Here is a 24,780-nt window from a genome sequence, read left to right as displayed (position 1 = left end):
TGGGAAGAGGTTCGTCGGGAAGTTGCAGGAGACAGGAAGGTGCGTGAGGGTGGATGAAGATCTGACTAGCAGAAACCGCGTGAATGTCTGGACATGTGCAGGGGCGTTTCTTCTCCTTCGATCTTATCGAGCGAGCAGTTGAGAAAAGGGAGGGGCGCAGCGGGTTGAGGCGCGATAAGTGGTTCGAGGAAGTTTGGTCCCGGTGGGACAAAAATTTGACCGGATCCTCAGTTGGTGCCTGGTTTTACTGATTGATAAAGACGACGGGCGATCACTGCTGGGGAACGAGGTTGATTTCGGGGCAACTTGAGGCGAGGTTCTAGAAAGATCAATGATATCGTGATCGAAGATAGAGAGGCAAATTTGAAGGACACATGACTGTTAGAGTTGAGTATGCAACGACAAGCAGAGCGCAGTAGAATGGATGTTGGATGGATGGATGGATGGATGGATGGATGGATGAATGCATGGATTGCATGGAAAGAACTGACTGACTGACTGAGAATCTCGGCCAATGTTCGGTGGAGGCCAGCCCCCAGTCGTATGATCGCGGGCCACGCCTCTTCCGGCAAGCCGACCCCAAAGGGGCAATGTTTCTCATGACAGTACGTAATTTTGCTCCGCTGACAGAGCGGACGGGGCGGAATTGGTTAAATTACCGTCACAATGGTGTATTCAAAGCCCGTCGCCTCCCTGTCTCGGCTATATTTGGCAAGCCTCCCAACGATCCATCATTGATCATTGATCCATCATCCATCATCCATCATCATGGATTGCTCAATCCATAAGGAATAACTTGAGAACTTTCTAAGAATGGACGATCACTGAACATCCTATCTTTTCGGTACAGGCACATTTGAATCTCTCATAATCGAACAAGGCCCATCTCAACCCGAGAAATCCTTCCAACCCGATCAGCCCAGGCAACCGCGCTAATACCGGTCCGATGCTCAGCCCACCTTTTTTTCCATAACGATCAATTCAACTTCTCCCAGGGTAAGAATCCGGAAAAGGGGTCCTATTCTGGCAATTTCTTGCTGAGAGACTGTCCTCGATTTCTTACTTGCATCGTATCAGCTGCCTGCGACCTGAGTTTGAGGAATTGAATCAACCCCACCGTCGAGAAGCGGGGCTGCCACAGCCTGGGACAGTCATGACATAGATATATACATCTAGCAGTAGGGATGGGCTCGACTGGACGCAAACCATCACGCTTTAAGGCTCAATGATCTTTCTGTAGTTGCAGGAAAGATACGACGGGCAATGGGCTCCGCGGCGTGGAGCTAGTCTCTCGAAGATCGGATTTTATGCTCTACATTTTAAGGAGTTATTCTCAGAGAGAACTGTTTACGCCTACCAATACTGCACTTAAGCACGCATTGATCCTAGGAGTTATTCGACAGTGCAATTGCTGTCACTGCCGTCGTAGAAGCAAGCGTCATTGTCGAAGATATTGCGTAGAGACACCCAATGGGACCCATCGGGCTGAAGTGGAGAGGAAACCCATCGCTGCAGGTCCTGGGCCCTTAGACAGTTTATTAAGATTGCAAGAAGCGCACGTATGGGGTTCAACGAGAAGAACTGTAACCAAAAGGTATCCACAGACTTGTCCAGGCTGGGTCAACTTTTACCCTGCCTGGCTAGACTGACACCTTCACCTTCACCGCCAGTAATGGTCTACAATTGAGCCCCAACGCAAGCAAAAGACCAAATATGAGCGCCCTCTGTATTTTTACTCTAGGAAATATGTACACCTGTGCTAATAATCTACTTACAGTGCCTTCTCCACCTCTGCCATCTTACCCATCACCTCCTGCACTGTGACCTTAGCCCCCTGGGCAGGCTCCTCGTACGGGGTGCGAGGCTTCAGTTTCTCCTCCGCACCCTCAATCCCCGCTGCCACCGCCGAGAAGATGGCCGTGGCGTATTTGGTGGACGCGATGCCGCTCTTGCACGGCGACTCCGCCAACGCCGCCTGCCGCTGCAACGCCAACGCCTCGTCGACCTTGCCATCCACATACAGCTTGTAGACCCGCGCGGCGGTCTTGGGGAAGACGTTCGCGAAGGCCGCAATGCACCCGGCCGATCCGACCGCCAGCCCCGCCAGCAGGAAGTCGGATTGTCCGCCGAACACGGCGAACTGGTCCTTAGAGAACGTGGCCGCTAGCCGGGTGATCTTGCCCACGGACGCGCAGGTCAGTTTCACGCCGACCACGTTCGAGACGCCCGAGGGACTCTGCGCCTCAGACTCCCGGACAATCGCCGTGATGGTCTCCGAGTCGAGATCCACCCCATTGCACACGCCGGGGAAGTTGTACACCACGACGGGGAGGGCGGATTGACGGGCGACGTCGGCGAAGAACCGCTTCACGACGGCGGGGGTGGTGGCTTTGCCGAAGTATGCCGGGGGCAGCACCAGCAAGTAGTTGGCACCCGCGGCAGCCGCGTCGGAGGCGAGCTCGAGGACTTGTTTGGTGGAGTGGGCGCCCACGCCGGCCATGAGGGGGAAATCAGGCCCCACGGCTTCGCGGGCGGCGGCAATGCATTGGTATCGTTCTTCGCGGGTAAGGAGGAAAGCTTCGGAGTTGGTGCCAAGGATGACGAGCCCGGCCAGACCTGTCGTCGACAGATATTTATAGTATTGTTTCTGGGCAACCAAGTCAATGGTGTCGGTCGCGTGATCGAAGAAAGTCACGGCTGGACACCAGACACCCGCTGGAGGGATATGGGGCTGGGCGGTCACGTTGGGGTTGGAAGTGGAGCCCATGTTGACGTCAATCGGCTCAATTCTGCGGAACTCGGGGATGACTCAAAAGACGGTGATGATGATGATGATGATGATGATGATGATGATGATGAAACTTTGCTGATTCTCATTTTGGAGGAATTAGAGCGCATTAGTCGCTTAAGTAGTGATGGTGAATGCGGGGGGGAGGGAAAAGAATCCGGTCGGGATCCGATACCGAGTTCTTATCAGCGGGGAGAGATTCCGAGTAGGGAGAAAGAGAGAGAGAGAGAGAGAGAGAAGATAGGGAGGGAAATGAGGAGAGAAGGAAGGAGATTAGATAGACTAGACTAGCTCAACAGGAAAATCCGGGGTAACTAAGGGAGGATAAGGATAAGAATGAAGCATCTAAAGAAACCCCTTGAATCTTCTTTCCCCTTCAATTTCCCCAACCCTTTCTCCTTTTCTTCTTCCTTTTTTTTTTTTTTTTTTTCCTTTTTTCTTTCTTCTTTTTCCTCTCAAATTTTTCCTCCCCGTGACCTCCATCCATGGCACTTGTTTTGAGCGTCACGTCACTTGACCCATGAGTCAGATCGACAATTCGATGGTCTCATCGCCGAATCAGGGCCAGTTATTGGCTCACACCGCCGTTGGTCACGACGAGCTTCCTCTTGGGGATTCTCATTACGTCTTCAAAAAGACTGCAGGCTGCAAGGCCAACAGCCACTGGCCTAGGCATGAATAATGAGAATTCGAATATGCCTCATAATCCCCTTCTCCTTTATTCCATTTACGAGTTTGCATTCCACTTCTTCCACTTGTTCCACAAATACCCCGCATAAAAGGAAAAGGGGGGTTCAATGCGTTTCCACCTCTTGTTCCCCGGATATTTAACTGCCAATGCCCCCGTGGTACTGGGGGATGTGATAAGAACAAACAAACACAAATGTGTAATACCGCAACCATGCAAGCACCGCAAGAGATTTACGATCTGGTAAGTGATGTGATGCAGTGCACCTCAGCCGAGACCTCAGCCGAGTCGCTTGAATGCTAAGTGCAATCAATGCCTCATAGATCGTGTCCTTTGTGGATGACGTCGATAGCCGGCCGTGGGCCGCTTCGACACGACAACAGAAGATTCAATCCGACGAGCTTCGACATCAACTCGCGACGTTACGCCTGGTCAACCGCGCCTTCTGTCGCAGCGCCTCACCGCGACTGTTTCGACACCTTCGCGTCGTCGCCAAATCCGCTCAGTCCAAGACCTCGGAATCGCCGCTTGTAGGCCTCGTAGCGCTCTCGCACGGCCCCTATGCCGACTACGTGCGCCAACTAGACATCGGGCTCGAGGACACCGAACACTCGGAAGAGTTCTGCTCGATGTTCCTGGAAGATTTGGCAGGGGTGCTGCCCTCCTGCCTGTGCCGGCTGCCCAAACTCAAGGCGCTTGATTTCCAGGGGGTTCCGGGCTCGTTACCCGAGGCTACCACCCGAGACTTTGTCAACACCGTCATCAGCAGCCTCCGCTACGTGCCACTGCCGAACTTAACCGAGCTGGACATTGCCTTCCCCATCACCCACGATTTCGCCCAATTCTTCCCCCACAAGACCCTCAGCTCCAGCGCCCTGCGCATCTCCACCGAGCTCGTCCTGCAGCGCCTGCACCACCTGGGCCTCCGCATCACCGCCTCCCCCACCCCCGAGCACGCGCAGCCACAGCAACATGAATCCCCCTCTCCGCCGCCCGCCGCGACCGTACACACCCCCGGCTTGTCGAATCAGGCCCACGCCCACTGGCTCTACAAGATGATCCGTCACGCCAGCAATCTGAAGTCGCTCGCCATCGCCAGCGCAGACACCCTGGATCTGGACGGGGCTGCTTTCAGCCGCTCCCTCCGCCTGGAATCCATCCAGCTGCGCCGGGTGTCCATCTCGTCCTACAAGCTGCTATCGCTGGTCGAACAATGCAAGGACTCCATCCGACACATCGAGCTCTACCAGGTCAAGCTGAACTCGGGCGAGTGGCAACATGTGCTGTCGCGCATGACGCATCTGCCCGGCCTGGTGAGCTTCGTGATCAAGTCGTGCGGATACTCGTCGACGGGCGCGGGGGCCACCTACTACAACCCGCATGGCTCGTCGGGGGCGGTGACGAAGACGACGAACTCGACAGAGATTCTGGCGCTGGGCGCCTTGCACCGTCGGGTCCACGAGAACCGGGTGAACTGCGGGCTGGCCCCGTTCCGCGAGACGGAATTCCGCCGCCGAGTGAGGAGTATTTGAGGTTTTCACTGTATGTTTTGACAACATCACATTAGCATCAGCATCTGTGGCATAGGGTATGCATCTGCATTAATGGGTAAGGTTATGACAAAAAGAATGATTAGCACAGATAAAATAGTTGAGATAATTGAAAAGTGACAATTGAAATGTGACTGGATTTACGTATCACCACCGCCTCTGCTCTCTTAGAGTATCCTTATGAAGTCCCCATATCTTAGAATTTCAAATTCTTTACGGTATTGAATTGACTAGAAACATTTAGACAAGATTGAAGTACTTCTTTTATTACTTTTAGAATATTACATAGTGTATCGAAGATTAGCTTTTCTCCCTTTATCTTTCTCTCCTTTTCTTTTCTCTTCGTTTTCTTTTTTTCTTTTTTTTTTTTTTTGGTGAAAAATGCGATGTTTAGGAGATGCGTGGTATTTATCCCCGCCAGCTCAGCATGCAGCCACCTCCAGCCACCATTGGCAGTTGTCCTCCTGCACATCATGCAGATCACCCGGGAGGAGAATTGGGTAGGTATCATGGAAAGTGGTACCTGACCCCGCGGAACTAAACCCCGGACGTAGCTTTCCCCTCCATACATCAAGTATACCTGGGCAACCCAACACCCTCATCCCCCTCTTTCCACTACCTCCCCCCCTAATCCTCAATATATCCCAAACCCCACAAGAAGAACATCCCACCAGCCCCCAAAAAGACTCAACCGACCCAAAAGCGCCCCCCAAAATGACCAACCTCCCCAAACAAAACCCTACAACAACCAGCCCCCTCCCCAACTACACCCGCCACATAACCACCCACTCCGACCAGCAACTCGCAACCATCCACTCCACCACCCAGGGAGCCTGGACGCCCGTCGAAGCCAACACCTTCGCCTTCAGCGTCGCCTACACCACCTCGCGCTTCCCGGCGACGCTCACCGGCGACGCCGACCTCCGCGCCCACGAGGCCCTGCTGGCGAGCAACACCCTGGGGCTGGTCAACCCCGGCGGCACCGTGTGCCGGGTGGTGGACTTCGCCCCCGGCAAGCCGCCGCTGATGCACCGCACGCGCAGCCTGGACTACGGGATCGTGCTGGAGGGGGAGATCGAAATGGTGCTGGACTCCGGGGAGACGCGGCGCCTCAAGCGGGGCGACATTGCCGTGCAGCGGGGCACAATGCATGCGTGGCGGAATCCCCAGCCGGCGGGGTGGACGAGGATGGTCTTCGTGTTGCAGGATTGCGAGGCGGTCGAGGTGGGCGGGGTGGTCTTGGGGGAGGATTTGGGCGGCGCGGGGGAGATTTTGCCTTCGGGGGGGAAGGAGGGGTGTTGATGGGGATGGATAGGGGTTGAGAGGTAGGGGGTGGGGATGGGGGTAGGAGGAAGCGGAAGAGGGGAGGGGGGATTCTTATTGTTTATGTTTGGTGGATGGGAGCGGCCATTCTTCTAATGCGAAGTCTTTTACTATTGTTACCACAATGCTGCATTCTTTGCTGGGGAAATTGTGATGGGTCTCCTCTTCTTATGAGCTTCTTGAACACCTTCTTGAACACCCTCGTAAACTTGCAGAATAGCAAAGTCTCTCTAAGTACATGTTTGAGTAAGGAGAGTAGCAAAGCCCTTTCTAAAGTCCTGTGGGAATAGGCAGGGTAACAACGCCTACCTAAGGCTTGGATAGAATTGAAGTAGTGAGATAAGTTGTATTATCTTGAAGGTATCTACAAACAGTTCATACCCATTTGATTCTCTAAAAGATTGCATATATTGATCAATTTACTAAGTCAAAACACTATGGAAAACGTACTTGAGATAAATGTCATACTGATACTGAAGAGATATAGTTAATACCTTGTTCTTTGACTTACTTCGAAGGATGCTTGGAAAGAATTTGATGAATACCCCACTTACAGAAGTAGGAAAAGGGCTTTGCTACTCCATTGGAATTGGAATGTGCGCGAGAAGGTCCTCGTATCTCTAATAGGGCATCAGTAAGTGATGCAGGAAAAGCATTCAGTGAGATCAATTGGGTTTGAGGGATGGCGGTAATTATTCGCTATAGGTTTGCAATTTAGGAATAGGTTGGCACATGGCTTTGTCATGCTTGAAACGTGCTCAGCCCTATACCATCATGACATACAAGCGGATATCTTCCCCGAGTCCTCAGCCGCAATGCTGCTCATCATGACATAGATGGTCTGACTCTTCGCGTGGCAAGAGACCCTCTTCCCCAGCTTTCTGATCTCCAGCTCTCTCTCATTACCTTGTTTCGACTCACATCAGCAATTTCATCCTCAATGATCTACCACCCAGTCAACCTTCTCACCAGAACCACCAACACCCAAGATAAAACTAAGCAAGCACCTAAAAAGATGCCTGTTCCATCTGTGGCCACCTTGGCCTCCAGAACCCCATCCCTCCCCTCCTCACCCCATGCGCATCGTTTCAGCGTGGGGAGAAAACACCCTGTGAATCATGATCTCGTCTCCCCGCGCCTGATACCACTCGTCCAACTCAAGAGACCTGCCGATGAATATCCCAGCCAGCCCATGGATATTTCCTCTGACCTATTCAAGCATCCCAACAAGGAAGAGCTGGACATCATGTGGCAAAAGGCCACCGAGGAGATAGCAGCTATGCAGAAGCACGAAGTTACAGAAGTAGCAGCAGCCGCAGTGACCAGCACCAGGAAAAACTCCCTGTTCTCGAACCTCGAGCATTACGAGGATGAAGACCTCGACGACGACATCAATGACCTCATTCATACGGGGCGGGCTTACTCTCGCTGCAGCGATGACCTGTCCGAGGATCAGTTTTGGCCGGCCGAAGAAGACTCGACAAGATCCCGGACCATGCTGCGGTCGACCGCGACCACGCCTCGCTCATCAGGCACGAGTTCTATTGTGGAGACAAATCTCGAGTGCTTGACGCATGAGGTGCTTCAGAATTCTCAATATCAATGCGATGAGGATGCAAGCTCGGCCTATCGAGCCCACAGAACCGAGGCATACGTGCACACTGTTTCCTCCTCCGCGTGGTGGGCCAGTCCCTCTCCCTCGGACTGCCCTCTCACCGACAAGACGGACTATCATTGCATGATGGAGGAGATGCTTCAAAACCATTATCAAATGGAGCTGGAAGCGGAGAGAAGGGCAATTCGTCGAGCCATCAAAAGCCGGCCACGCCTCCACACAACACCCTCACCCACGCCGTCCATCGGTCCCGCTCCGTCGACCCGCTTTCTCGCCGAGGAGGACTTCCTTCTCTACCTCCGGAGAATAGATGCCAAGCAGGACCGAATGATGACGGCCGCGCAGCGCAACTGGCCCATCTGCGAGCATCAGCAGACCCTGCTCGGCATCCAGCAGGCCCTGCTCCAAGAACAACAGACTCTTATTGACGACCAGAAGGCCATGATCGCCGACCAGCAGGCCCTACTGGCGGACCAGAAGACCTTGCTCGCCGATCAGCAGACCTTACTCGCGGACCAGCAGGCCCTGCTCAGCAACCGAGAGACCACAACAAGGACATTGCAGTGCCAGCAGGGCTGGAATTCGGCCATCAGTTCACCCATGCTGGCACCACCGTTCTCAGCAAACAGCACCTGCGCTCCATCCAGAGCCCCTACACCCTCCACCAACTGCAAGAATCACCGAGCCCCCAGAAATCCCCGGTGTCAGGCCCTTCTCATCAACCAAGAGATTGTTACAAGGACCCTGGCGAACCAGCGGGATTTGGCTCTGGTCATCGATCCAGGAATGTTAGCACCGCCACCCTCGGCCAATAGCACCAGCGCTTCGACCAGAGCCCCAACACCAACGTCCGCCGACAACGAAGACGACCACCAGCAAGCCGTCCCGTCGTGGGCATCCACCACATGGCTGCCGTATCGCCCCAGGGTTCGGGTTTGATTACCTTATGTAGTGTAGCGTTTTGCAGTCTATGTTTAGCTTAGCGAGTTGGATCTTTGACAATTGAATACCCGTGCTTTTTGCCAATGAGACTAGATATCTGATCGTAAGCTGTTAAGGATGTTCGTGATTATCTGTTCGATGGTGTGTGTTCATTCGACTTGTTAGATTATAGCAGGTGCAAAAAAACACGGTAGGCTCGATAGTTAAGCACTGCTAGTAACGGCCACTGTATTGAAGATAGCCATGCCCGTAAAAGTAAATGTGTAGATCGATGCCTACCAGGTACCTCGGATTTAGCCATAGGGCAGATATATCCAATCCCGCTGGAGTATAGTGCCAAGGGTGCGGGCCACCAATGCACAAGCCTTTCATTTACAGCGCTTGAGAAGTGAACTACCATACAGCTTGCCTCTCATGATATTCTCAATCTCGAGCGTCATCAGCTACTGCGTCAGCTGGTTAACAGAGGGAGACTATGGTCTGGGTAAAAGCCGCATTATTTTTCTGGCGGTCAGTTTCGGTTTCCAACCGGGTCCGCGCAGCGACCTCGTAGGCAGGAAGCAGGATGCACAGATCCAGATGACGAATAAAGCAGCGTCGGGGTGACCTTGGGGAGACAATCCGGCCGAATTCAATCAACCGGTCAGGAGTCGGAAGAAGATCGGAGAAGGTATGCCTCTCGATCAGCGCTTGCTATTTTCTACACACACCGGCATAAGAAGCCAAAGCGCCCGGGCGTAGATAGACCAGAATTACAGAGAGAGTTTTGGCGGGTAAAGTGCAAATTCCAGTCATGTCATCTCTTGCAGTGCGAGAGTGCGAAGCAGAGCGAGGATGCAACAGTTGATTGGAGGCAATCGGGCTTAGAAGCAGGTATTCTTGGTCCCTCAGGCTGAAGGCTTCTGAATCACTTGTGGCTAATCAGAGCTAAGTTGGACCCTTTGTAGAAGACGAACCAGGATCCGAGTCAAGGGCTGTAGGCCTGAAGAGGCATTGCAATCATTTATCTGAGCCCCACCCTAGACACTCAGTCTCTGGAGGGATAGTAGGGCGCTGTTCAAGGTTTCATGGTCACAGTACTGAATTCAACTACATAGTACTGGAGTATGTAGGGTAACTTACATGAGTACTCCAGAGCACTGTTGACAACGTAGTCTTAGTCTCTGGATACCGTGTCTAAATAACAGTCAATTCATCTAGATGACTATCAAGAAGAAAGACAGGTTGAAGGCACAGAAGGGTACAACAGCATAAGTAAGGTAGTGGTCACCAACTTCCCCTTCCACTTTCAGTATGCACCATGACAGTCATTGCTGGGTTCAAATCCATGAAAACAGTCGACGTGAACGAGTGCAACGATTCAGAAACCCAGCACATAGTCTCTCTTTTGACACCCCAATCAATCACAAACGTAGTCTGACTTTCTTTCCGAGGTACGAAGTCTCCTGTCAATCGTGATCTTCTTAAATAGTCCTCAATTCATCATGACACATGCGGGTGCGTTGTCTGCAATTTATACCAACCCTATTCAGAATCTTGCGGTGTTTTTCGGAAGGGAATGAAGTTGGAAAAAATCCTAGAAGAAGGTCTAGTGTTGATAGGCCTAGATCTTTTCCATGATTTATAGGATGATCACTACCAATCAACTTCTAATCTAGGCGTAGAATGCTGCACATTAGGCACAACTTCATTCACACTCATTGTCGGAGATCCGAACTCATTTCAAAGTCTTGGAAAGCTCTAACGAAAAAGAAAAAAAAAGGGAAGTTGCGGTAGCTTAACATAGAGGTCCGGGTCCAGAGGTCGTCGAAATGATCTAGTGCACAAGGACGTGCTTGCGAGAAACCAAGATGCCTTTGTATTAGCCTTGTGGCGTTGCTGCTAAACCTCTGAAGCCAAGTTCATGTTCTAGCTTCTGTGCGCCAGTTTGCTCTTATTCCAACCCCAGTCATCACAGATTTTGATCTGAAGCAATGATTCCAAACAGTGCTCTACATCGGCACTTTCCAGTACTATCGCTTTCATCTCATCTCTCCACCCCGGCTGCCCAGCAGTCTCATCTATCCATCGCGACCATTTCTCAACAATACCAACTGCTTGTTGAGGAGATGTTTGGAACCATTCCGAGTGCGGGTGCAAGCATGCTTCGCAGTCAACCCTCACTCGACAGGTTCTGAGATCCGCGTGACAAAGGATCTCAATCAGTGCTGGACTTTGGATCCGTCTTTCCAAGTCAACGGGACGAGGGTAGATTCCCGTGATCTGGCGGTTACAAGTTTCACTCCATTCATCCATCCGTTCCTGTGCGGTTTTCTCGGTATAACCAACCTTGACGTAGCCTTCATTTCCCTTGATCTCGTAGACATAGACATAGCCTCCCCCCTCCTCTCCCTCTAAGTTCTCAAGCACAACTAAAATCCGATCCTGGTATTTCTCGGATGACCAATCTTTCACGTTCCAGCTCTCCGATGAGAGAATTCGAAGTGGGGAGGTATCGTAACCCGTCACTACGTGGCATCAACAGATCTGTACACATATATATCATGGAAGGAACAAGACACTGACCTTTCCAATGCTTCGCTGTCTCTCGCAGAGTGCTACTCACAGTGTCCAGTTGATCTGGAGTGGTTTTATTAGTTGCATCTGCCGTGTCTGGCGGGGGCGGGCTTGATTCTAGGAGGCTCCGGGCGGTCTTAATGGCTTTGATCCAACCAGCAGCCTTGCTTAAGCACTGGTTCTTATGGTAGCAACAGAATGCCGCTTCTCTGAGATGCTGGACCCAGATTTCCAGTACTTCGTCGCGCAGGAAGACCTGTGGTTTGAGGATCTCCTGAATGCTATGAGACATAGTCTGCACCGATTTTCCACTTAGTTTCAGCCGGCATTGCTTCTTTTTGCTTGAGATCCCGATACAGGTTTTGCTGGCTTCAGGAAATTCATCACGAATGCGCTTAATGGCCGAAGAGATTTTTGCATCGAGGTCACCCAACGGAAAGAGGTCTGACCAGCTCACGACTCGGCGCTCGAGCGCACGACCCTGGGCCAAGCTGCGGAGGGCTAGATGGAGGAGTATTAGGGAGAGCTTTATCTTTCAGGGCTCTCGCGGGTGTGTCCTTGCGTTCGCTCTTGACAACACCAATCTTTCTTTCGGATAGACCTGGTGAGGTAGGAGGGCTAGGGGCGAGTAAAAGAGGTAGTGGGGCGGAAGGCCGAGGGGGATTCTCCATCCTGATCTTGTCCGACTTGGGTTAAATCGCTAGCAGAACTGATCAAATAGAGAAGTCCTGAAATGGGCTTATATATATGTTCACTGTCGCCACGGTAGCCTCGAGGGCACGCGAAAGAAGCAAGCGCAGACATGGAGGAAACGGCTTCCTGGATACCATTTATAGTGATTCCCAAGTCAGCCTCGCATTCCCCTGGTAAGGTGGCAGTTGGAGGAAACGTAAGCTGACAGTTCTCTCGAAAGCCACGGCGCCAAGCTGCTAGAGGATAATTGGTCGGAGCCATATCTGCGCTTCGGAAGAGGCGGGGCCAGGAGGAACTAATAAGACCGTGAGCAAGGCGAACTAAGTATATCTCTACAGCATTAGTAGTATCGAATGAAACTAATGCCGCGAATGTCTGAAGGCAGTACGAGGTACCGTGGCATTGCACCTCAGCGCTAGCATGTGGCAAAGGGGAACAGGGAGGGAAGGAGCTTTTACTGTGGTAAAACTTGTTGAAAGCGCGCATGGGAAGTCCACTTGAAGATTGTAAATTCGGCTGTCCCATTTGAATATATATATATATATATATAAATATTTATGAGAAGCGGAGAGAAATCCGTTTTAGACAGAAAAGTGCAAAGACAGTGTTATTATGCTGATGGACAACAATTAGACAAAGACTAAATAAAAAGTGCAAGTAAAATACATACAACAGAAGGGATTCGCTGGTGGTCACCCACCCAACTACTAACCTCCCGGCGTGTGGCTTGAGTACGGCTGAGCGGACGGGAAGCCCTATTTTCCACACCCTGTGGTCGTATGTGCTGAGATGGAAGATAAGAAACCTTATAACCGGAAAGGAACTTGGGGAGACGAGAGATCGATCAACAGTCTACAACAACATACAGGCAAAATGCCAGCTTCATCTCATCCCCAGATGAAGAAATCGTTCAAACACGTCCGCCTTAACATCACCTTGGACGGAGAACAAGGCGAGGCCATCATTGTCAAGCTCCAACACATTCTGCAATGCCTGTTTGGCCGCCGCCAACTTGACCTTGCGGAGGCGTTCATTCCCCTGGAAACCATAGACCAGCGACTGTCGATGCAGCCCACGGGCGTACTGAATCTGTCCGTCCTTGGATTCGCAGGCTTCGAAGTGGGTGATTGTCTCGCGGAGGGCGTCACTGTGACAGGAAGAAGCATGAGATGAATCAAGTCAGATGATATGACAGGATAATCTAGGAGCTTGGAAAATATACTAAGGTGGGGATACTCACTGTGCTAATCCAAAATTCTCTTCTTTCATGTACACGTCGGCCAGCTTCAGGTGTGCCAGGGCAACGAGATTGGCTTCTTCATCGACCGTCTGGTTCCCTAGTCTAACTATTTTCTCACCCTCAAGTGCTGCTAGTGCTAAGCCATAGGAATACTTCGCCTCTCGATGCCGCGACAAGGCGAATTCCGCGTCGCCTCTGGCCAAATGAAATCTACTCATGCTTGAGGAACGGAGCCTGCGTTAATTCCATCCCCTGTTACAGATCGATCTGGGCAGTTGGGAAAGCTTACCTGCAAACATCAACTTTAGACTCTATCCTCGTTTCTATGTCGTCGGACTTTGCCGCTAAGTCGCAAAGCAGATCGACAGCCTCCTGGGCACAGCCCTGCTGGATCAGAATCCGGGCGAGATATGTGCTGAACACAATGTAGCTGGTAAGGGCCTTGGATGATCTCTCACAAAAAGCACTGACTTGATCACGCGCTCGAACGATCGCGGCGAGCGCGCGGAAGGAACTTTCTATCGTCTGTGCCGCGTACACACGAAGTCCATTCTCAGCCACTTCGGTTGCGGTGGTGATGAGCTGCTGCACCTGGACGGAGTCCGATATTGGTGCCCGGATGTCATCTCCCTCCTGCAGCCTAGGGTCAACTTGATGATATTTCGGCTCGACGGGCTCTGCTTCAAGCATTACCTCTGTGGGAAGTGTGCTAGGATTGACCAAGCTAATGGCCAGTGGCTTTGATCCTCCAACGGCCGCGTTTTGCTGCTCCTCTGCTAATTCCGTTCCTCTCTGCGGCGCCTTGGACCCCGCCAACTCACAGCCGGGGCTCAATGATCCTGAAGCCTGTGAGTCATCTAAACCACCATCATCCATATCATTGTCATCCTCGGTCTTTTCTTTGCCCGGTGATTGCTGCTCTTCCGCCACCACATCTGGCAGCCAGATGATCTCAACCTTGAATGGGCCGGTCTCAGTTTCCAGCCCCATCAGCCCCGAGGTATACCCTTTCAAGAAGTCCCGCACCTTTGGATGAACCATGGCAACGCCAGGAAACTTCGTTCCTTTTCCGGAAGACGAAGCACAGCGATTACATAAAACGGAGTAAGGCTCGATCAGCATCTGATCGCAGCCTGAAATACCCGGGAGCTTTATGGGCGGCTCTGCTGGGATGTATTGTCGCGTGATCGTGGCCGAGGCATTGCGGTAGATCCCGGCGATCTTTGACAGCTCGACCTCGCGGTCGACGGGGTCATCTTGAATGACGCAAAGGCCATCGATCCAAAGGTAGCGAATACCGAGCGACGTGGCAATCCCGCATGCATCGCGGTAGAGAAGTGGGAGGTCAGCCACGCGTCCCCCATTGCTGCAGACTTGAAGTGTGGATCTGGTGAGCGTCACTGGCATGGATTGGTGATCGCCGTTCTGGTCGGTCCAGCTGTAGCTCAGCGCAACGTAGGAGGCGGGCTTGCCCGGGGTATCAATCACTTTCCAGCCAGCGGTGTTATCGTCGATAAGCACGAGTCGTTGTGGTCGCTGGATATCATCTTCCCTTGTCGTCGCGGAAGGAAGTCCCTTCTCAGTGTGCTGGGTCGCCAGTAAATTGTGGGCCAACGCGACCAAGTCCAGATCCTCTTCGGCATTTTTCAAGACATGAGAGTTATACCTGTTCCATATGAAGAGAGTTAGTAAATACTAACAGGGCGGTTAGGATCTCGCCAACTCACCAAGCACATAAGAGGATGAGCTTGATAAAGGGCGTATAGTGCTCCGGGCTTGTTAGGGTTGCAGAGGCAACCTCCGACAGGCGGTGGCATTGGGTGTGGATGCGCGAGAACTCGGGCCAGTAGCCAAACACAACATTTTTGAACTTCCGCTTGGAGGGCCACTGCGCAAGCAGCAGTTGCACCGCCGTGGTGAATGCATGCACCTGCTCCTGAGTACTGGTCAGATATTGTCGCAAGGTAGATTGTACCACTCGGTGCATTTGTATCGATGAATGGGAGCTCGCGGACGAGCAAAGTCCACTTTTCAGGGACTCGATTCGGGCCCGGTGGAAGCTCTCATCTGTGATCGGAAAGCCTCGGATAATTGGGCTGCATCGTTGCGCCTGAAGCAGGGTCGACTCGGGGGTGTCATAGGGATCTAGGTAGGAGATCACACTGCACAAGCCTTTTGCTTCGGGGGAGAGTTGATCAATATTCAGACAGGCCGTCAGCAGCGTGGTTGACGTGGAGTGGAGCCGATATTGCTTGCGTAGGCGCATCAGCCCAGGATGTTCACTCAGACTATCCGTAACGCCACCCTCGAGGTCATTACGTCGGCTGGAGTGAAATTGAGACTCGTTCTGTAGTGCTTTGCCAACCATGCTCACTGCAAGCGGGTTGCCCCCGAGCGAACGCACGAGACCGAGATCCTGGACTTGTTCCCGAGGGAGACCTGTAATGGTATGGACCAATTCGCTCCCTTCCTCCTCGCTGAGTGGGTTCACAAAGAATTCAACTAGAGAGCTCCTTGGAAGAAGATCGAGGTCGGGGGACCGACTAGTGACGAGAATATTTCCATGATCACAGCGTGGTATATACGCCTGTAGGGCTTCCAAATTATCAGCATCATCGAAGATCAACAGCCATTCCGACTTGTTTTCTTGCAACCATGACGTGAGTCTCGCATGGCTTTGCAAGTGACTATGTTTCTTGTGGCTCTCTAACAGTTCCAGAGCGTAAGCAATCTCATGGAAGGACTGCGCGATACTCTGTCGATGGCTAGCCTGTACCCACATAATTGAACTGAAACGCCGGCCATGATGGTGAACGTACTCACGGGCAACAGCCGTCTTGCCAATGCCCGGCATACCAGTCAGAATGGCTGCTCTCTGTCTGGGAATCATAGTCATCTGTGGTGTCGTTCCTGCTTGATCCTGGAAGTATGCTCGCAGAGATTCCAGGGTATCCTGCCGCCCGCAGAAATTGGGAGCTCGGTCGGGCAATCGAATCTGTGATGGCAGAGGCCGACCAGAACTTACAACAGGCGTCTCACCCGGAAACCCATTATTGCCGCTGCTGTTGCTATGATCTTCATCTCTAGCATTATGGGCGGCATTGGGGGGCTCTGGGCCGGCATCTGTGTGATTGGGAGCCATTGTGCCTGTCTTTTCGCCAGCAGAATGACTGTAGCTGATCTGGGCATGTGAGGTCGCCGGTGCTGCGCAACCAATATCTACTTCCTCGCCTGTTCCAACTGTGGATGAATTCACTGAGTTTCCGATGAGGATCGCCGACTGCAATGTCTTGGTAGGTGGCGATTTTGTGGGCTGATGTGTGTCGCATTCACCGCTCGATGAATCAGGCACTGCGTGTGTAATCTCTTCAGGGTTGTCGGATGAAAAGTACACATGCAGTCCTTCGAAAGTGGCACCAGTATTTGCATTTTCAGTGGTCAAGCGCTCCTGAATTGGGGTTACGGGGCACACGTGCGAGTCCTCCGTCGATGAAGACATATCCTCCGTCTTTCCATCACGTTCCCCAGCATCGTTATCCCTGATCTTAGGTCGAGGCTCCCACTCATTCGCAGCAATCATGTCGAGTTTCAGACGATACCGACTCTGACGATGAAATACACACCGCTTCTGCTCCCCCTCATCTTCCGACAGATTCTCGTCCACATCAGCCGTCGTCCACTTTCGCACGGTGACACTTGCATCGCACACGCAGCCTTCGTAGCGTGTCCCCGTGCGAGTCCGCAGGCGGAAGAACGACTTGGCCTTGACTGTGGCAGACGAGATGTGGAACAGACGCGAGTGGAGAGTTATATCTTCGAACCGATCGGAGATGGCTTTGAGGCAGCACAACGCTTGTTGACTGCATATCTGCAGTGGGGCTTGATTGGAGGAAAGTAGGAGGAACTTTTGGACGAGGATTGGCCATTGCTCGCGGTTGGCATCTGTCAAAATCGGGTCCCCGATCATAACTAGGGTTTCGAGACAGTCAAATAGGTTGGATTCCCCATCGTGATGTCTTCTGGGGTGCGCCTCGATTATAGCCTGTCGTTCGTTGTTTTATCACATAAGTGAATTGTCATAGTCGAGGTGCGTCGAAGGAGGCACAAGCATTTACATACCTTCTTGAGGATAAAAGCACCCAGGCGATAACCTATTGTGATGAGGTTACAGTCGGGCGACTAAATTCTCGAGATATTTGATGATAAGCATCACGAAAGCCTTGCCATTAGCGAAAGCAGAAAGATCATACCTTGACTCGATCCTTGCAGAGTGCAACGAGCTCATGGTACAGTTCTTTCCCAGCCTCGCAGACCAATTCCCACGACTGGACAGATTGAACTTTGATACCATGCCAGTAGATCCAAACTTCCAGTGAAGGCTTGAGTGCTGCGAAGCAGTGCTGGATCCATTCCATGAAGTGTGGGCATGTTTGTTCGGCCAGGGAATCTGCATCGAGCCCCGGGACCACGACGACGCTTTCAGGGACACATCAGCAGAGATACCTTGAACTTACACCGGCTCACCGGAATTATCATCATGCATCCCGGATAAGAAACTAACACACTACATTGACTTACATCGTCTTTGGATGGTCGTCAGGCTCCGCGGAATAATGCCTTCGGAATCGTCCCATTCTGACCCATAGAATTAGGAAGGAGCCCTCCTGGTCTCAGGCAGGGCCAGCCATAAAAGCAATTCGGTTTCCTTTTTCCTTTTCGCTTTTTCTCCCGAGGGGGAGAACGTGTCACAAAGACAGGTACGCTTTTCTGTCGATGCTGCCTGGGAGGCTTACGGCTGGGTGTTGCACGAGGCACAGCAATTGTGTGGAGGAGATTCGGTGTCAGCCTTGTCTCGAATGACGAGGCTGTGCCTTCGACAAAGCATACTGGGGGGCCAATCTCGCGCAAGATAAACTACACTCTCCGGCAACTTATGCAGATGGTCTGCAGCAAGGGAGCTGGTGCTCGCACAACTGGTTGGTGGATACATTATCAGGGAGGGCTATCTGAGCGCCTGGAGGATCCGACGAGGCGCAGCGAACGCCACACAAGCTGTCCTATGACACATATAATAACTTCGCAGTAGAAATTAAACCCCAGGCCAGATATAGAGTCACTACATAGGACAATCAAAGACGTGAATTCGGTACAACTTTATGAGACGTTGGTCACGGAGACATGACGAACCTGCCAGCAGTTGAGCAGGAGCACGAACACGACGAACCTCCTGACAACGGTGGAGCTCGATTCCTACGATCACGAGTCCGGTCTCTGAATCGCAATTCATTACACTCGGTCGCCTACATGAGCCATTTGGCAAGCTATCTCGATCAGCCTTCTCAGAAGCCTTCCCTACAATATGTTCCCGATCGAGCGGCCGTCTCATGTACGCGGAGCGACAATGTCTTTCTCTACTCGTACTCTCTTGCCCATGCTGAACAGCCAGACCCCCGGGCATATCAAGAGGTGTCTCAATTCCAATGTGCTGGTGAAGACAAACAGGCTGAGCTCGTCTTCCTCACCGGATATCCTTCCCCGCAATGGCTAAATGCGGTAGTGACGCGATACGGAATCGATCATCGATTCTTACACAGGCATCTCGACTTCTTGCCGACCGGGCAGAGAGACTGGTATGCGGTCCCCAGTATACCTTCCCGATCCCAGCAGTTTATACAGATCGTGGTGCCATGCATCGTATTCACTGGGCATGAGGGTCGGTTTGTGTCGGCGGAAGATCTCCAGCAGGCTCGCTTTGCATGTGCGGAGCTGCTGCGACAAAAGTCCAAGAGCTTCTTCGGGCGGACAGACACTCCCGCGGGTCAGACGATTGTGCGCGGGGTCAACATTCATAGTGGCGAGGCGATGGTGCTGGAGCATGCCATTACCGTCTGTGTGCGGACAGACGGCGAAGCATCGAAGAGTAAGGGACCACACTAACCACGTCGTGTGTGCATGTGAAATGTTGAGAAGCTGGAAGCTTACGACTAGTGTGAAACTCCCAGTCATAGTGTGGAGCGATGCAGCCAGCGATGATGTCTCGAACTACATTCCCGTCCCTGACGTGAACGCTTTCCGGAACGTGGCCGGTGCTCTCGAGTGCTGCCCGGTGTTTTTCGAGAAGCATCTTGATACCCAGCCATCGGGCTCGAGAAGCAAAGCCTCTGGCAGTCTAGGTAGCAGCGTGCAAGCCTTATCGGTCTTGGCTACTGACTATGGACACACGCTCGAGTGGAGTGCCGTGCAGAAGGACCCTGTCCTCGCGCTCGAGGAGCTGTTCGCGTTCCAGTCCGTCGCGGCGATGCAGTACCTGAACATGCTGCGCAAGAACATCACGCAGGCCATGCATCGCACCCAAACCATAGACGTGGCCTCATTGAACATGGAAGATATCTCAAACTTCGAGTATACGAAGGCCGTCCTGGTCCGATGGGCTGCGCACTTCCGCACACTGTGCCAGGCGCTGGACCCTGACTGTCCTGGCAGCCCCCTCGCTCCACGATCTCATGGGATGTTCCCCTCACGAGAAAGAATGTTGAACCTGAAGCGGCGCGACCTGGACTTCCTCGCCGCAGAGGCTCAGGTATTAATTGAGCTGTGCGACAGTGGGAAGGCGACGATCATGGGCAACTTCTCCATCGCTGAATCCAGGCGTATGGCGGAGGAATCGCGGCTGGTCGGGCAGCTGACCAAGCTGACCAACCGTTTGACTTTCATCTTCCTGCCGATCTCATTTGTCACCTCGGTGTTCGGGATGAACTTCAAGCAGTTTGGACAAGGGCCCCTGGATATCTGGATCTGGGTGGCCGTCACGGTGCCCTTGCTGGCGGTGTGCGTGATTCTCGTGGAGTGGCGGATCTCGATTCGAGCTTTGGTTGAGAAGGCATGGGCCAGATTACGACAACCTTAATCCTTAGGAGGTACCTAAATGATAACGCTCCTGGGATGTAAAGTGCTCAAAGTCGGCCAGGGTGGGGACTGGGCTTGACTTTGCTAGCTTTGGAAATTGTTGCGATACAGGGCAATTCTATTAGTTGTAACTAGATATATGCGGGCGTAAAAGCTAGTGTTTACATTAACCCTAACTCGCATCTTCCCTCTCACGCTTCGAAAGTCTCTGTAGAGTCATTCATCACTGCAGACCCTGTCGACTGCCGTATACCAATGACGCAAAGGGGCAGTTTGATAGCCAGTGTGTGAATATTTACCCATAGTATCACCGTATCGGACTCACAGAAAATAAAGACAGAAGCAGAGTTCCAGCCACCATTTCCTCCCTGTACTCTTCAACCATCCCAAGTACTTCGTGCATATGAACGTCGCAAAGCAGAGACTTTCAACCTTCCCTAACCGTCTTCCATCAACCAAGCCCTCAGAGCCTTACGACTTCCATCTGTTCTTGACGACCTTTGTGGCTCTCCTGGTGTTCTTGGTGTCCCTAGGATCGTGGCCTAAGACTATCCCTGATCAACAACTGTAATTATCCAGCCCCATTACAAAGCGAAACACAACACCGGCTGAGGCTAACGTGTGAGCAAACTCTGAGTCTAGATGTGCATCTTTCTCGGCCGAGTGCGCTATCCATGCCCCGAGCGATGTGGATATACTCAGAGGCGGTATAATTTCTAATCATTCGGATCGTGATTTGAATGTTTGGACGACTGTTGATGGTTGGACTGTGCTATAGAAATGGCTGGACTGGGCTTAGGAAGCCCCAAACGAAAAGGACACCTAGACGTGGACCTGCCGAGAAGCGGTGTTCTCGATACCTGTTGACGGGAATTTCTGCTATTGCTGTTGGCTTAGAGTTGATTACGCGGGTAGAGCTGGGCGGGGGCTTCAATATCATATCTTCATCCTGATCCCAGTTGACTTGCGACTTGCCTATGAGCAGTGTGAGTGTACTGACCTCCGCAAGTCCGGCAACTATTACTAACATATCTTATCTTTAGGTATTTTTAACCACCTACACCTATGCAACCCCCAGTCAAAGCACTCAACGCAGCCACCATGTTTGTAGTAGACACTAAGCTCCATTGATGACATTCAAATCTGGAGACTAGATGCACCAGACACATATTGTGTCACGAACACGAGCCTGTCGACTGCAGACGCATCTTCTGGTCGTCCCACGCAAGTACGCTTGGTGCTGTCTTATGACAGGACGGACATGAATGTGAAGGTTAGAAGCCCAGATCGTGCAGTGCCTTCGGAGCATAGTAATGGACTTTCTTTCAGGGAATAGCATTAGGGCGAGACGTGTTTCCACCGAGCTTAGGTCACCCATGTTCCTCATCTTTTAGCATGTCCATAACAACCATTTCTCCTCGGGCTGTGATATGAGTGGTGACAGGCCTCGCGCCTACCAAGGACTGAATCTCGAAATCCTCTCTGTCCCCTGCGCATTAACGAGAAATGAATCCTTCCGCAATGAGGATGTGGGCAGAGACATTCTCGGTGAACGTCGCGATTTTCGGCGAGACGGGTCGTCTCTTGTTCCACCGGCTCAGGGGAAGCAGTACGATGCGGGAACTGCCCTCCCCACATGTGACTGTGCTTGACGGATTTGAAAGATGCTACTCGTCTCTTCGGCAGTACCATGGTCTGGCGAGGGAGTATGCTGTCCGCGGTAAACCATTCCCAAACCTATGGCCGGGTTAGGGCTTGCGGGTCCTCAACCTTACCCGTGCCGGACGATGAACAGCAATCAACTGTGTGGATGCGGATGAGGCCAACAAAAGAAAAAACCAAAAATATGGAGCTGCGGGGAATCGAACCCCGGACCTCTCCCATGCTAAGGGAATATTATACCACTAAACCACAGCCCCAATTAATGTTTGAGCTACTCGCAAATGTGTCACCCAAGCATTAGTTGCTAGTCAATGACAACTGCCATCTTCCGGACCACTTGTCGATCTCGGATATTGGGATGCATGTAGATCAATCATACAGTAACATGAAAAGAGCTTTGGGCAGAAGAGAAGACTCTTCTTTCTATTGAGCTACACTATAGGCATCTACCCATAGCAAAACAGATTGAAGTGCTTCTGTAAGGCACTTTGTTGACCATCTACCCCGTGGCTAGGTTGTATAAATCCAGGGGACAACTGCATTGTTGCATTGTCTGAGGAGCAACAGTACGCTCAAAGATCAAGCTGGAAACTTCAAGTCGAATGACGACGGATGCTAAGTGGCACAAATTGCGCTTGCTAAAATACCCAGAATATACCAAAATTGTCTCTTTGCAGGGTGTCACAGTGTTTTCAGAATGTCAGTATACGAGACCTCTTGGCAGACCCCGCAACCTTGACCCTAAAATCCGTAGTTCAACCCTCCATCCATGATTCTGCCTGGTGTTAGGGAATCGGCTGCCTGTTCTTGAAAAGCCACCAACTCACCTGGATTAAAAATAATCAGTATATCTGCTTGAATACCATAAATTCGAAATCTCAACCTCACACATTCCTTATCCACACAGATGATAAGCAGCAATATCAGTAAGGATGATAGTCCACCGCCTCAAAAAGGCCCATAGAGCTCTCTCCGCCATCATCCCCGCCTGCTGGATATTTCATCTGTTCAGTCTGATGGTAGCCACCAACTTCAGCCCCGGCGCCACCCCCAGTATGGCCCATCGCCTGGCCTCGTCAAGCCTTTTCATCTTTCTTGTGTGCCGGTTGATTGTCCACCTCCGCCCGAATTACTCCCACCCCACCACCTCAAAGACAAACAGCAACCATTCCCTCGACCACCACCACTGTACCACCACTACCACCAGACTCATAAACTATATCGCCAACCTCCTCCAGGGGCCCATGAACAAACACCCCCGCAAATCCGTCTTTCTGTTTCTGATCTGCAACGCAATCCGGCCTCGCGACCTCCTCTCCGCGGGCGTCCTACTATGCACGCTCGGCATGTTCTCCTTATGCTGTTCCTGTTTGTCGTCCTTGGCTTGGATCCGACCATGACTACCACCACTGACGCCCGCGAATTGGGACTCCGCGCCTGGACCGTGGCCTCGCCCACCGGGAGGGAGGATCTGGCCGACATGTGGCCGCCCGAGATAACGCGGAATATGGCGTTGATTTACGAGAGGATGATCGAGGGAGGGGGGGGGGGGGGGTTAACCCGGACACGGCGGTGCAGTGGATGCTCACGTGGTGGTTTGAGGTCCTGTTGGGTCTGGCGTGGTTAGGGTTGGGGTGGTATGTGCTGGGCCTGGCGGGAAAGGCTCCATGGCGGGTTTTGGTGGGTGCTCTATCCATCGGAAGGGTTGCTCCTCGACAGTCGGTGGTAGGGGATGAAGAGAAAGGTATTTCTGGGGTTGTTGACGAGGTGGAGAATGTCGAAGGTGGTGGGAGGCAGGGAGGAAAGCGGGAGACGGAGACGTTGAGGTTTCAGGGCGAGGCGAGGGTGGAGTAGTTTGTCGTTATAGACATCAAGGGGGTGACTGGGTATTCGTGGCTGCACAGAATGTTATCCTTCAGTGAGTTTTGTCGCAAGAAGGACTTCGCAGTTGGTAAATCTCTTATCTATCTCGGGCGTCAGTGAAGTGTGGCTTTTGGCGGTTTGAGGGTTGATTAATCGGCATTCGGAACAACTTGTGTCTAGGGCATCGGAAACCCGATTCTCTTTTGAATTTTGACTTCAAGGCTCTACATGTTCTTTCCTTCCTTCTTCTTATAGTTGCCCGGCGTTTCGTCACATGAAGCCACTGGTTCCTTTGAGTCGACCAGTCGACTCCAATTTCATGGTTTTCAGCTCAGCCTTGGAATCCTCCAATTCCTGGCGCTTCCGGATTGCGGACTTGCCCTTGTGAGGTTACATACAACTCTAACCTGACGCCATTCAACCTATGCCCAACTTGTCGAAAATAACTTCCTCGGTAATGATACACAATAATTAGACCAGCGGAGTCACGTCCGGCTTCTTACCGCACTTGGCCTAGATTCACTTGTGGTCGATAGCGCCCTCATCCGCTAGGAACCTTGGATCGCATGAGTATCGGGTACATATGTGCCATCAAGGCTGCTCCGTTCCTATCCAGCTGAAATGATTGCATGTTCTTTACTGTGTTAAATTGTACATAATGGGCATTGCATTTAAGGTTGTAGGTCGGATCGTCCAATTGACGGTAGTCGTCGGTTCCGTCCCATACCACTAGGATAAGCATGCAGCCCTTGTTGTGGCCCGCCTCTCATAGTTCCGACATATAACCACTAACTAGCTCATCTGTGGGCGCCAATACCATTTTCACAGTTGTAAACAGATCTCACCTTGGTGTGTGCCTGACAAATCAACCTGCCATGCTTAGCGATCAACATCCTTCCGTGATTAATCAACATTCGCATTGCGGTATAGGATTACCAACGCCAAAATTCCAGC

The 24,780-nt window shown here is 52.0% G+C and overlaps 9 protein-coding genes and 1 non-coding gene across 10 annotated transcripts; 4 read left to right on the top strand and 6 right to left on the bottom strand.

The window, feature by feature from the left end:
• Positions 1-289: 289 nt before the first annotated feature.
• BO95DRAFT_275425 (uncharacterized protein) lies at positions 290-648 on the bottom strand. Its single transcript, XM_025581612.1, has one exon. It carries the CDS (start codon positions 599-601, stop codon positions 329-331), a length of 273 nt encoding a protein of 90 aa, XP_025437807.1. The 5' UTR covers positions 602-648; the 3' UTR covers positions 290-328.
• A 1,053-nt stretch (positions 649-1,701) lies between these two features.
• BO95DRAFT_447173 (dihydrodipicolinate synthase family protein) lies at positions 1,702-3,161 on the bottom strand. The gene has a single exon (XM_025587557.1). The coding sequence runs from the start codon at positions 2,765-2,767 to the stop codon at positions 1,772-1,774; it is 996 nt and encodes a 331-aa protein (XP_025437806.1). The 5' UTR covers positions 2,768-3,161; the 3' UTR covers positions 1,702-1,771.
• Positions 3,162-3,223: 62 nt separating this feature from the next.
• On the top strand, positions 3,224-5,085 carry BO95DRAFT_447172 (uncharacterized protein). The gene is made up of 2 exons (XM_025587556.1): positions 3,224-3,719; positions 3,800-5,085. The coding sequence occupies exons 1-2, from the start codon at positions 3,690-3,692 to the stop codon at positions 5,006-5,008; spliced, it is 1,239 nt and encodes a 412-aa protein (XP_025437805.1). The 5' UTR covers positions 3,224-3,689; the 3' UTR covers positions 5,009-5,085.
• A 451-nt stretch (positions 5,086-5,536) lies between these two features.
• On the top strand, positions 5,537-6,328 carry BO95DRAFT_518111 (cupin domain-containing protein; the record flags this gene model as incomplete). The annotated part of the gene is made up of 1 exon (XM_025591946.1): positions 5,537-6,328. The coding sequence occupies exon 1, from the start codon at positions 5,741-5,743 to the stop codon at positions 6,326-6,328; it is 588 nt and encodes a 195-aa protein (XP_025437804.1). The 5' UTR covers positions 5,537-5,740.
• Positions 6,329-7,364: 1,036 nt separating this feature from the next.
• Positions 7,365-8,903, top strand: BO95DRAFT_468024 (uncharacterized protein; the record flags this gene model as incomplete). Its single annotated transcript, XM_025589333.1, has 1 exon — positions 7,365-8,903. The coding sequence occupies one exon, from the start codon at positions 7,365-7,367 to the stop codon at positions 8,901-8,903; it is 1,539 nt and encodes a 512-aa protein (XP_025437803.1).
• Positions 8,904-10,678: 1,775 nt separating this feature from the next.
• On the bottom strand, positions 10,679-12,133 carry BO95DRAFT_485635 (GIY-YIG nuclease family protein; the record flags this gene model as incomplete). Its single annotated transcript, XM_025590412.1, has 3 exons — positions 10,679-11,413; positions 11,472-11,963; positions 12,064-12,133. The coding sequence occupies 3 exons, from the start codon at positions 12,131-12,133 to the stop codon at positions 10,815-10,817; spliced, it is 1,161 nt and encodes a 386-aa protein (XP_025437802.1). The 3' UTR covers positions 10,679-10,814.
• A 688-nt stretch (positions 12,134-12,821) lies between these two features.
• Positions 12,822-14,725, bottom strand: BO95DRAFT_398753 (uncharacterized protein). The gene is made up of 3 exons (XM_025583808.1): positions 13,685-14,725; positions 13,396-13,614; positions 12,822-13,302 (listed from the first exon to the last, which is right to left on the bottom strand). Exons 1-3 carry the CDS (start codon positions 14,515-14,517, stop codon positions 13,038-13,040), a joined length of 1,317 nt encoding a protein of 438 aa, XP_025437801.1. The 5' UTR covers positions 14,518-14,725; the 3' UTR covers positions 12,822-13,037.
• BO95DRAFT_328839 (heterokaryon incompatibility) lies at positions 14,581-14,886 on the bottom strand (the record flags this gene model as incomplete). The annotated part of the gene is made up of 1 exon (XM_025581888.1): positions 14,581-14,886. A coding segment is annotated over one exon (306 nt), but the record flags the coding sequence as incomplete, so codon positions are not given.
• Positions 14,887-18,891: 4,005 nt separating this feature from the next.
• Positions 18,892-20,266, top strand: BO95DRAFT_326443 (uncharacterized protein; the record flags this gene model as incomplete). Its single annotated transcript, XM_025581855.1, has 2 exons — positions 18,892-19,315; positions 19,398-20,266. Coding segments are annotated over 2 exons (1,293 nt in total), but the record flags the coding sequence as incomplete, so codon positions are not given.
• A 1,882-nt stretch (positions 20,267-22,148) lies between these two features.
• On the bottom strand, positions 22,149-22,220 carry BO95DRAFT_t276. Its single transcript has one exon. It is a non-coding gene; the product is annotated as a tRNA-Ala (tRNA).
• Positions 22,221-24,780: the final 2,560 nt, after the last annotated feature.

Source organism: Aspergillus brunneoviolaceus, assembly GCF_003184695.1.
Source record: "Aspergillus brunneoviolaceus CBS 621.78 unplaced genomic scaffold BO95scaffold_82, whole genome shotgun sequence".
Taxonomy (NCBI): domain Eukaryota; kingdom Fungi; phylum Ascomycota; class Eurotiomycetes; order Eurotiales; family Aspergillaceae; genus Aspergillus; species Aspergillus brunneoviolaceus.
Note: the sequence above shows the minus strand (reverse complement) of the source record. Positions and strands in the feature narration are given on the sequence as shown.